Source organism: Hipposideros armiger, unplaced genomic scaffold, assembly GCF_001890085.2.
Source record: "Hipposideros armiger isolate ML-2016 unplaced genomic scaffold, ASM189008v1 scaffold_1747, whole genome shotgun sequence".
In the NCBI taxonomy this organism is placed as follows: domain Eukaryota; kingdom Metazoa; phylum Chordata; class Mammalia; order Chiroptera; family Hipposideridae; genus Hipposideros; species Hipposideros armiger.
The window spans coordinates 21,329-34,011 of NW_017733097.1; the positions used below are offsets into that span (position 1 = coordinate 21,329).

General features: G+C 45.2%; 1 protein-coding gene across 1 annotated transcript; it reads right to left on the reverse strand.

Moving 5' to 3' along the window:
• Positions 1-9,316: 9,316 nt before the first annotated feature.
• LOC109378115 (pulmonary surfactant-associated protein D-like) lies at positions 9,317-12,279 on the reverse strand. Its single transcript, XM_019634575.1, has 2 exons — positions 12,173-12,279; positions 9,317-9,799 (listed from the first exon to the last, which is right to left on the reverse strand). Exon 2 carries the CDS (start codon positions 9,792-9,794, stop codon positions 9,423-9,425), a length of 372 nt encoding a protein of 123 aa, XP_019490120.1. The 5' UTR covers positions 9,795-9,799; positions 12,173-12,279; the 3' UTR covers positions 9,317-9,422.
• Positions 12,280-12,683: the final 404 nt, after the last annotated feature.

Below are 12,683 nucleotides of genomic sequence, written 5' to 3' on the forward strand. Positions count from 1 at the left end.
ATAGTGGCCTCATAAAATGTGCTTGGGAGCTTTCCCTCCTTCTGTATTTTTTGGAATAGTTTGAAGAGAATAGGTATTAATTCTTTTTTGAATGTTTTGTAAAATTCACCTGTGAAGCTATCTGGTCCAGGACTTTTGTTTGTTGGAAGCTTGTTGATTACTGATTCAATTTCTTTGGTAGTAATCAGTGTGTTCAGAGTTTGTTTCTTCTTGGTTCAGACTTGGTAGACTGTATGCTTCCAGAAGTTTACCCATTTCTTCCAGATTGTCAAATTTGTTGGCATATAGTTACTCATAGTATTTTCTTAGAATTTTCTGTATTTCTGTGGTATCTGTTTTCACTTCCCCTCTTTCATTTCTGATTTTATTAATTTGGGTCCTCTCTCTTTTTTTCTTGGTGAGTCTAGCTAAGGGTTTGTTGATATTTTTATCTTTTAGATAAAAGAGCTCTTGGTTTCATTGATCTTTTGTATCATTTTTTTTATCTCTATTTCATTTATTTCTGCTCTGGTCTTTATTATCTCCTTCCTTGTACTCCCTTTGGGCTGTTTTGTTGCTCTTTCTCCAGCTCCCTTAGGTGTAAAGATAGTCTGTTGGTTTGAGATTGTTTTTGTTTCTTTAGATAGGCCTGCATTGCTATAAATTTCCCTCTTAGGACTGCTTTCACAGCATCCCATAGATTTTGGGTTTGTTTTCATTGTCGTTTGTCTCGAGCTGTCTTTTGATTTCCTTGATCTCATTTTTGACCCACTCACTATGACCAATCACTATTTAGTAGCATGTTACTCAGCCTCCATGTATTTGTGTGCTTTCCAGGTTTCTTCTTATAATTGATTTCTAGTTTCATAGCATTGTCGTCAGAGAAGATGTTTGATATGATTTCAATCTTCTTAAATTTATTGAGACTTGTTTTGTGGCCTAACGTGTTTCATGCGCACTTGAGAAGAATGTATATTCTGTTGCTTTCAGATGAAATGCTCTAAAAATATCAATTAAATCCAGCTGGTCTAAAGTGTCATTTAAGGCCACTTTTTCTGTGTTGATTTTCTGTCTGGAGGATCTGTCCATTGGTGACAACGGGGTGTTGGAAGTCCCCTAATACGATAGTGTTACTGTTGATCTCTGTCTTTATGTCTGTCAAAATCTGTTTTATATATGTAAGAGCTCTTATGTTCAGTGCATTGATGTTTACTAGGGTTATGTCCTCTTGTTGAATTGATCCTTTTATTATTATATAGTGCTCTTCTTTGTCTTTTATTGTAGTCTTCATTTTAAAGTCTGTTTTATCTGAAATAAGTATTGTTACTCCAGTTTTTTCTCATTTCCATTTGCATGAAATATCTTATTCCATCCCTTTACTTTCAATCTGTGTCTTTTGATCTGAGATGAGTCTCTTGTAAACAGCATATGCATGGGTCCTGTTTTCTTATCCACTCAGCCACTCTATGTCTTTTGATTGTAGCATTTAACCCATTCACATTTAAAATGATTAATGATAGGTGTATATTTATTGACATTTTGTTATTTGTATTTCTGGTCATCCTGGGTTAGCTTGTTTTCCCCTTCCTTCTGTTTAAAAAAGGTCTTTTAACATTTCCTTCAATGCTGGTTGGTGATAATGAATTCCTTAAGCTTATTCTTTTCTGAGAAGCTTTTTATCTCTCCTTCAATTTTAAGTGACAGCTGTTGGTTTTTTATTTTGCATCACTTTGAATATTTCCTGCCACTCCCTACTGGCCTGCAGAGTTTGTGTAGAAACGTCAGCTGTTAGTCTTATAGAACTTCCTTTATATGTAAACTGCTGTCTTTCTTTTGCTGCTTTTAGGATTTTTTCTTTGTCTTTAACCTTTGCCATTTTAACTATGATGTGTCTTGATGTGGACCTGTTTGGGTTCAGCTTGTTTGGAAACCTCTTCACTTCCTGGGCTTGTATGTCGATTTCCTTCACCAGCATAGGGAAGTTTTCAGTCATTATTTCTTCAAATACATTCTCAATCCCTTGCTTCTTCTCTTCTCCTTTTGGTATTCCTATGATGAGAATGTTGTTGTGCTTGATGTTGTCCCACAGGTCTCTTAAACTATTTTCATTGTGTTTTTTTTTCTTTTTTCTTTTTGTTGTTCCAACTGGGTGATTTTTGCTATTTTGTCTTCTAAATCGCTGATCCGATCCTCTGCTTCATCTAATCTACTGGTGATTCCTTCAAGTGTATTCTTCATTTCAGTTATTGTATTCTTTAGTTCTAACTTGTTGATTTTTATGATTTCTCTATCCTTCTTTATGTCCTCCCTAAGTTCCTGAAACATTCTTATCATCAGTGTTCTAAACTCTGTCTCTGAAAGGTTGGATACCTCTGTTTCATTTAGTTTCATTTCTAGAGGTTTCTTCTGATCTTTTATTTGGGACATGTTTCTTTGTTTCTTCATTCTGGCTGTCGCTCTGTGATTGCTTTGATGTATTAAATAGATCACCTAGAAAAAAAATTTTTTTTAAAAAGGAAGAAGAAATAAAAAAGGGGTGGGGGGGGCTCTCCACCCGTTTTAATCTGCATACCACTTGCTCAGCAATAGAGAGACTCTGGGCAACTCAGCACCAGCTGTTGCGGGGAAGGGTTCAGTGCATCATGTGCCGGCCTCCCTTTCAGGCTTGCAGTGAGCTTCCTGCAATTAGCTGCTGTGACCTCTGGAACCATGCTCACCACTGAAATTCTGCACAGGCTGTTGAGGGCTGTCTGCTGCTGCAAAAAACCCTCTGTGGCCTGCGGAGGTGGGGGCCATGCAGCAGGGGCTCAGGCTGCCCCCAGCAACACAGCTCTATATGGGCAGGGCAGGCCCCAAGGCACCAAAGGATGTGGTCAGTGGCCCCCACCAAGTCTGAGCAGCATGCACTCCTGCATTGGCAACCAGCTGCACAAACTCGCCAGAAAAGCCCCGGCCGGATCACACAGGCGCACAGCTCACAGCCCAACACTCCCAGGAAAACTCTCAGCCTCAGTCTGTCCCAGTCAGCCGCTTGCAGATAATGCCGAGCAGCCCGATAGCCAGTTGCCAGCCTGGCAACTCTGCATGTGCAATGCGAAGAGTGGGGACCCAAGGCACCTCACGCACTCCCATGTCTCAATGAACAGCCTGTTGGAGCCAGAGCGCACCCACCAGGCATTTCCCAGGCTATGCAGCACAAGCAGTTTGGAGGGTGGAGATCCAAGGCTGCATGTGTGCGCGCACACACTCACACGCACTCCTGTGCCAATTCCACCAGACCAATGAGGTCTCAGACCTAACCCTCTGTGGGAGGGCCCAACCCTGAAAAAATGGCACCCTCCTATACACTACTCATGTGCAAGCTCCACACCAGGGGAACAATAGTCCCAAAACCTCCAACTCCCACGCCAAAGGTGCTCAGTTCAGTCCTTCCCCGCAGGCTCCTGGGCCCCACTCACACAGCTACTCCCTATACCAGGGACTGAGTGCTCACCAGCGAACGAGTCCATATGCCGGTTTCACTGGTTCTTAGCCGCCCTCAGCCTCACCGAGTTGAATAAAGAGAGTCCTCACTAATTTATACTGCCAGCTATCATGGAACTCCTCTTCCCAGCAAAGTAACTCTGGGCTGGGGAGCTTGGTGTGGGGCCAGAGGGTCTCTTCCCCAACCGGAGAAGCCTCCCTCGAAGAACACCACTGAGGTGTCCCTCACAGGGTTCGCCCTCTTTCGTCCCTGCCCCTCCTACCAGACTCGATGTGGCCTCCTGTTTAAGTCCTTCTTTTAGAGTTTATGTTCACCTAGTGTTCAGGGGACTTCCGAGGTTGAATGTTGTATAAATGATTTGTAATTTTGGTGTAATTCTGGGAGGCAGTTGGCAGAGCATCTGTCTATTCCACCATCTTACCGGAAGTCCTGCATTTTGGATTCACTACATAAAAGGGTTGTGAAAGGTCCGGGGGTGGACTCACCCACTAGGTCTGAGATGCAGGATGGATGGATGCATCACAGATGGCTTAACACCACACTCAATGTTCAGGCTCTTATTTTACTTTATTTTTATTTTTTAAAGATTTTATTGGGGAATTGGGGAAGGGAAACAGTGTTGGGCAATTGGAGAAGGGAAGAAGCCAAGCTGTTGTCCTTCAATCATAGTTTTGGAGGGTGCAGCTAGCTCAGCTCCAAGTCCAATTAGTTGTGGATGGGCGTAGCCCACCATCTCATGCTGAACTCAAACTGGCAACCTTGTTGTTAGAGGCTCGTGCTGTCTCCAGCTGAGCCATCCTGCCACCTGTTGGCAGCTCAGCTCAGGTGCAGCTCAGTGGCCCATGTGGGAATTGAACTGGCAACCCTGTTGCTCAGAGCTCCCGTTCTTAACCAACTGACCCACTCGGCTGGCCCCCAAGGCTTTTATTTTATTTTTAAATTTTAAATAACAAAAGTAAAGTATATTTTCTTTGAAAATAGCTTTAACTCTAGCCCATAGATTTTTGGATATTTATTCCTATTTAACTTGAGTTTCTTGATTACTATTAAGACTGAACATTTTTCATCTTTCAATACTATTGGCCATCGGTATTTCTTATAAATTTTTCTTCTCATGCTTATCCCAATTTTCCTTAGATATTCATCATTTTCTTGTTGATTTATCCATTACGTACTTTGCAAATAAATGAGCATTTTAATTCTCATCTTATGCTGTTTTACTTTTTGGCAGAGAAGTTTTACACGGTTTTGTGTGTGTGTGCATAGTCAAATGTATCAATATTATTGTTTTGGGTCTTCTTCTCTGATATCATTCTTTGGTAGCTATTCTCTCCAAGGCTTCATAAATCATTACATGTATTTTCTTCTGATTTTGAATTTTATATGTAACAAAAAGAATCTGAATGTATTTTTCCTCTAAATGCCTAGCCATTTAACTGTCATTATTAATTGAACAATTCATTATTTTTCTATAACCTTGGGAATCTATTTTTATCATGCATATAGATATGTATTTTACATATACATATGTGAGCCAAATTTGGGTGGCTTTTACAGTGAACTGTCTATTTCTGTGTCAGTAATACATTATTGTGATTATGTTAGTTTTATAAAACCCTTTAACATAAGATGGCCAAGTCCATTCTCATTATGCTTTTTTTTATTCTTATAGCTGAGCCATCCTGCCACCTGTTGGCACCTGAATGGCAGCTCAGCACAGGTCGGGAATCGAACCAGTGTTGCTTAGATCTCACACTCTCGAGTGAGCTCTTAACCAACGGAGCCACTTGGCTGACCCTCATTATGCTTTTTAAAGTAACTTTTCTGACTGTTTTAGGATGCTTTTCATTAAAACTCCTGATGAGATCTTCACAGCCTCACTCTTTTGGGAGATTGACTTTCTGGGGACTTCACATCCATCTCATCCTCTTGCTATCCTCTCAAGCCCTCTGTAGCCCAGGCCAGGCATCCAGTCTTGCTCAAAACCCAGAACCAATGGTACTATTCCTGTTCTGCTCGGATCTAGCCCTCTGGTCACATAATGGATTTGCTTGGCCTGAAGTTGTCATCTGACTTTTTGGCCCTGACTTGGCCCCAGCTACTTACACCTGAAATGAAGCATTCAAAGAATTAATAAAAGTACAGAAAGGCTAGCAGTGAGGTCACAGTGCTATTTCTTCAGATCTAAGGGCCTGGAAGCATCTTGAAAACACTTAAATTAGCCCTACAAACAGATTTAGAAGTAGCAATTAAGGATTTCATTCACTCAACTCTTTCATTTATTCACTCTATTTACTTACTAAATAAATATGGACAGTACCATTTTGATCCAGGAGGGCCCTACTTGGTCCCACTGTGGCTCAAAGTTGTTTGAGCCAGGCAGCCTGAGAGACTGTATTGCTTAAGTAAATGGAAGACAAATAGGTTAATATTCAAAATTTACCTAATAAGGATGGGCTACATATGCAGCATGACAACCCACACATCTCACTCAAGGTACAGTGATCATGCAAGGGATCTCCAAAAAAGTTGTTTTTCATGCATTTGCTCCGGTTTCCAGAATGCTGGATTCTACAATAACTTTGTACCCACCAATGCTTCTGCTTATCACCATGGCAGCAGAAAAAAGGTCATTTCAGAAATGTGCAATGGCCCTTACCTGCTCCCACCCAGAAGTGACACAGATTGCAGGCCTGCCTTCATAAGGCCTCTTATTGAAATACTGACAAAAAATAGTAAAATGTACCACAAGATACCTGCTATTAGCCATCTACAGGCCAAATAGTAACAATTAGATTGAACAATAATGAGTGTCTTGGTCTCTGAGCAGCTTGGTGATTGCACAAGAGATGGAGCTCCTCTATTCTCCCAGTTAAAAGATTCTCTAAGCATCCACTCATTCCAAATCTACTTGTTGATCACCTCTATTGTGTGCAGGAACACAATTCTACACCTTCTCTCTAGGGACATGTAGTGCTGTAGCATCTATGAGAGCATGATCTGTACCTGGTGCCTAGATATATATTTGACTTATAAATGAATATTTTGTTCCCTCTAATAGATACCTGGTTTCTTGGCTCTAGCATATAAAGCAAAGCTAACTTGAAAAGGTCAAGCACACCATTAAACTTGAAGTAAGCACATCCGGAAGGTAAGAGTAATTGAGAAGGCCCTAAACTTAAGCAACTTAGCTGTCAGAGTTTTACATCAAGGGAATTCAGAACAAAGGTAGAATCCTAAAAGAGCAAACTTCAGGGGGCTCCCCACTGTCTGTTCATTTTGGGATGTGGGCTGGTTTAGTGGTAGGAGGGTTGAGAACCAGGAAGTAATTTAAGAATATACTATATAAATGACCAGGGACTTCCCTATAAAATTCCTATGGTTGTCACCTTCCAAACAGGGAAGGGTCCCAATCTGCTCCCTTGATGTCACCTGGCATTGTGAGAGTCGTGACATTTAAGAATGTAGGAGTCACAGAACCCTGGGTGCACTTGGCACAAAGGCTACCAAACTAGAGGCCACAGCTTCTACCATTGGGGTGGGGCTGATACTGTGTAAGATCTGTGTTGACCTGAGCCCGTGAATGTTAGTGCAGGAGAGGCCTCCGTGCTCAAGAATGTGTTGAGACCTGAATTTTCTGAACTACTTGCCTCAGTGCTCTGCTTTACTAAGGCTGTGTCTACAGAGGCCAAATGACCCTCCTTACTTGTTTCTGGGCTGGAGAGCAAACCAGATCCCATAATGCAGGTAGATCTGAAGCTCCTTGCTTGGGCGTGGGATCTCAATAATATCCCCAGTCTTCAACACCACAGGAGATGTTTGTTCTTCCTGCTGAGTCACATGTTCTGCCACTCTTTCCTCCCGCTTGACAAGAAACAGGATGGACGCAAGTATTGGACTGGGTAGTGGTCACTCTTAGAGGGCCTGCCCAGACCACCATGATCTTGCATGGGTCCCAGTGGCCAGACTGTCCTGTGTGGTCAACCCCCCAGGTTTAGTTCACTGGACCAGAGGTGGGCATCTGAGACAGGTAGATTCATTTCTACAGGAATTTTGAATTGATATCAAGCAAGAGTTTCTGAACTTGGTATGACACATGATTCCCTATACTCAGGTTCTCGAGAGACCAGAAGGCAAAGAAGGTGGTGTGTAGAGGAGGAAAAGAGGTGAGGATACACAGAGGCAGAAGCAGGGAGACAGCACAGTGTTGCCTGTGCAACCCATCTTTCTTGAGCCCATTCATAACTTTGTTCTTAGAAAAAATGCTTCTATTGGGCTTCAACTATATCCTGTTAGTTTTTTCTTTTGTTTTGGTTTCTTTTCATTGAAAAAGTCCTTTCTAAGCTCCCTGGCTGAGTATGTTCACGTGTGGCCTCAGTACCGAAGACTGTTTGCTCACTATTGCATAACAACCTTTTATTTCAGAAGCTTCTGGAAATTGGGGATTTTTATTTTTAGTAATAGGAAAAGGTTCTTAGCAGAGAGCTGGAGCTATGTGCTGTTGGAAAGTGTGGCTTTTTGTTTGCAGATATGCTTTCTTGTATATGAGGTGTAGCTGCAGGGGCATTGGGAAGAGGGCTAGGACTTGCGGGTCCCATTCAGGAGGGGCCACAAAGGGCAGTCCTCCTGGTCCCTAGGAACAAAGGAAAGAGTCTTGGTTTCTTGTCTGGGGGAGGCGCATATGTTACCCTCTCCTATAAGCCTGTAGTTCATCCAGGTGTCTTTCCAATTTCTTAAGCGCAGGTGCCATTCAAATCATTTCTGCAGCAGTATTTCAATAAAATCAGCTAATATACAAAAACATTTAGCTTAAAATTTTACCGGCCAAAAGTACAAACTTTGGGGTCAGATGACCATTTTCATGACAGAGCTGCAGCACTGGCACCACCTATGGTCTTGTGCAAGTCCCCTACCCTCTCTGTGCCTTGGTTTCCATATCTGTAAAATGAGGAGGAGGATCCAACTCGATTATCGCTGCGGCAGATTGGGGGGAAAAACACTCCTGGAACTGCCAGGCAAGAGAATGGTTGGAGAGGGATTTGAGCACAGCTGGACACCCTCTGTGCCTGACAGTTCAGATATAATTAGGATTGTGAAGATGGTACTCCCTCCCATGAACCAAGAGAAAGCCATATTGACATGGGTAGAAAGGGACCCTGAGTGTGTGAGGATGAGGAGGACTCTACTGGTTATAAGGCTATGCAGTATGCCTAGGGAGGCAGGTGACCTGCCAGGTCATCCCACTCTGCTGTGCAGCTTTCAGAGCTCAGGCCTTGAAGCAAGAGGCAGCTACTGAGGCCTCCCAGAGCTGGAGCTCCAGCTTGCATTGCCTAGAAAAGTCTGAGGCTCAGGGAGAGGTTCTGAACAGGGATATTCATCTGCAGGCCATCAGTAGAAGGAACCTGAAACCATGGACCGAAAGAGGTCACCCCTGTAGTGAGGTAAGAAGAGAAGAGGATGGAGAGTGAAGGCTCGAGCACATCGCCATTAAGTGGTCAAGAAGAGAAGGAGGGACTAGCAAAACGGGCCAAGAAGGAGCAGCCACAAGATAAAAGCCAGCAAGGTTGTCCTGGAAGCCAAGAGGAGGAGTGACGGAAGAGGGAGCTACTAGCTGGGTCAAATGTGGCTGATAGTTCAAGGAGGAGGAGGGCTGAGGAGGGGCCATTGGATTTTGCAATGGGGACGTGCTAGAGACCTAACTTGATTCTTTGCATCTGGGAAAGCAGGCTGATCCTTCTTCCTCTGACAGGTCTGCCAGTGTGTGAAGCTAGTTTTATATTTATTCTGAGAGAGGCATTCCACAGGAGCCCTACCTCTGGCCTAGTCTCACAGCTCAATGGAGAAGTATAGAGCAGCAGAGATGTCAGCTTTTTATTGTGATGTAGGCAGTGCACAGGTCTGGGCCCAAACTCGATGGCCACGCTCCTGGGTCAAAACTGCCCTGCCCACCCCAGGTGGCTCAGAACTCGCAGATCACAAGGCGTTGCTCTCCGCAGTTCTTGTCATTCCACTTGCCATTGGTGTAGATCTCCACACAGTGCTCTGCATTACCATCATTGTTGGGCTCTCCTGGGCCCCAGTTTGAGTAGACAAGGGGCTCCCCTGTGGGGTAGATGAACGTGCCCTCTGTCCTGGCATCAGTCATGCTGAGGTATGCAGCCTTGTTATGAGCTGAGGCCAGCTGTCGCACAGCCTCATTCTCGGCAGCAGAGCGTGGGGAGGCCAGCTGTCCCCCAGCCTGTGTGCATATCTGCTGTGCATCTGCAAAAGTTTTTTCAAAGCCTCCTGTCTTGAAGACCTTCTCTCCAACACTTCGGCCATCAGGGAACATCTCCACTAGGAGAAGAGAAGAGTCAGGTTGGAATTCTGGCAGCACCTGCTCAGAGCTTAGGGGCTCTGAGACCCTGTGCTCCAACTCGAGCCCCCAGGCCTCCTATATCAGGTATCATGGCAACAGATAGAACAATAGCGGGACAGTTAGTTCCAGAGCAGCCCCAGCTCCAAGACGCGCCCTGTGAGGTGGTACTAGGGTCTCTAGTTACAGATGAGAACACTAGACTCAGAGAAGTTAAGTGAGAGGCCTAACACCGCGTCATTATCAAATGTAGAATTAGGGACTAACCTTGTTTGATCTGACCCTAAACTTAGACACGCTCTTTATAACACACCCCACATTGTCTGACAGAATCTGTTTTCCAGTTACTGGGTAGACTTGAACTGACTGTCCCAGGGAAAGGGCACCGTGCAGGCTGGAGAAGCCTCTGTGAGTAGGGACAACACAATGCAGGGCTCATTGGGATCTCACTCTGACCCGTTCATAACAAGGGAGTGTGGGGTTGTCAGAGAGGGTCTGTGCTGTGTGCGGGGTGAGGGAATGGAGAGGAGAGGGTAGGCCTTCTGAGAGCAAGATGTGCTGACCTCTGCACTGGGTACAGCCGGATGCTGCCCTCTCGCTGTACACGTGGGTGGGGCCTCGCCAGTCATCCTCCCCTAGAGCACTGGGTGAGACAATGAAGGTGTGCTGGGGGAGTGGTGGCAGGGGCGGGAGCAGTGCTGGACAGAACTCTGTCTGTCAATCAAGCCAGCTGTTCAGCTCCAACCTAGCAATGATGGTCTAGGTGAGACAAGGATTGTCACATCTCCTTTCAGGTTTTCCAATTCCTAATTTCTAAAGTGGGGATACACTTTATAAAAGCATCACCTGTGTGAAATGTCAACTATCTATTTTTATTCCATCTCATTCTCCACCCTTTTGATTTCAGGGCTCATGCATGGAAATTTTCAGGGCTCCAGAGAAGGCTGTGCCCCAGCATGACAGGGCTGGTTAGGTGCCCAGGCTGCACCCTGACCCACTTCCCTTCTCCTCTGAGTAGCTTCTGTAGGTCTCAGGGGGCAGATTCTCCACAAGCTCAGGATGGTACTCAGAGCAGACCTGGACAAGGTCAGTGCAAGAGTTCATGTGCCATTACTGGGCTTATGTCCAGGCATCTGAATGGGTACATATGTGCATACATGCACATGTCCATTTGTCTATCTGAAGTTTGGGAGTACTTAAGGTCCTTCTGGATGTGTGTGAATATTTTCTATGTACTTCTATGTACCTGCATATATGTGTGTGCTCATGTATGTAGATGGCATGAGTGAGTGATGATATGTAAGTACAGGTGTGTGGCAGGTGCATGTGCACAAGTTGTCCTGTGTGTGCATCAGTGTGCATAAGAGTGACTGAATATATATATGTATATGTGGATGAAGGAAGACATACAAAGTGCTTGAAACTCCTCTCATCCTTGGTACTTAGGTACTACGTTGGCTTAGGTAATTAGGAGCCAACCCCATGTCTCACCCAGTCAAGCCCTTTATGCTTTCCTCCTTCAGAAAACTGTTCTTTTTTTTTTAATCAATGAGATTTGTTGAATGATGTCACAGAGAGCAGAAGAGGAGGAGGGGCAATAAGGAACTGAGGTGGAGATTCCCAAAGGCACAGGGCACTCGGGCCTGTGCCCCTGCAGGCCTGTGACTGCTCAGCATTCCAGAGTTAGGGAAGGATCTCTAAGTTTACACCCAGGGAGGGGCAAGGATTACCCAGCACCGATTGAAGCCAAGAGGTAGCTTGTCCTCTGCCAGACTCAGGGCATGCCAAGGTAAAGCCCCCACAAGCCTTGAGCCCCATGGACAGCATCCCAGCCCCCTCTCACAGCAGTGTCTGGAGTCTTGCCTCCTGTGGACTGAGCAGAAGCATCTCTGGGCACTTGTACATCTGGCCACACAGAGATCAGATATGCTTCCTGGGTAGTTGGGTGTCCCATGTCTGTCATGGGGACCCGTACAGTGTTGGCAGGGGTGAAGATGTGCTGAACTACACTGGATTCAGGGCATTGATCTGACTGAAGTGACAGGTGGCTGTGATATTAGGGGTGTTCTGGAGACTGATAGCCTCAACCATGCTTCCTCTAGCCCACTAAACTGGTGATAGCGGCCATATCCTGATATTGTCCCTTGCATCTACTTCCAGGTCCTGGGACATGTGGCTGCAGTGCTCTCTCCTACCCCTATGCTTAGCTCCACACCAGTCGTAGGTCAAGCCCTAAACATGGCTCCAACTCATTACAATCCTAGGCCTAGGCCCAGCCTACTCCAAACCAAGGTGCAGGCCCAGTCTGGGGCTTGGCCTCAGGGCCTGGCTCAGGTTCAGCTCCAGGAACTCACCTTTCTTATATTGAGAGAAGTCATGCTGGAGGCGTTGTACCTGTGTCTGTAAAGCCTCCACCTGCTGCCTCAGAACAGTGATGTCTGCAGGAGAGAGAGACCGAGAGAAGGCACAGCTGGGGATAGGCTTAGAGCCTGGGCCTCAAAGGGAAGGGCTGCAGGCACATTGGGAGTGGGGTAAAAGAGCTGGGACTGGTGCCCAGGAAGCCCACGTCTGCTTAAACAACTGGCCCCTGCAGCCCATGGGATCCTGCGGCTCTGCTGTGAACAAAATGCCCCTTGAGCAGATCCTTGCACCCTACTGACACTGAACCAGATGATATTTTCACTCCCAATTCTGAGACTCTCATGGCTCTTCCTGTGGAATAGAGGGACAGGAATACACATTCCTTAAGTACTTCCCATCCACTGGGCTATTTGATGCTCAAAGCTATCTGATGATTTGTGAAGGGAGATGGGCTTGTCCCTTTGATCAGATGGAAAAACTGCTCAGGGCTGCCCTCCACTGAGT

Coding starts and splice junctions, on each gene's coding strand:
- LOC109378115 (XM_019634575.1), bottom strand. CDS start 9,794: ATGTTCCCTGATGGCCGAAGTGTTGGAGAGAAGGTCTTCAAGACAGGA.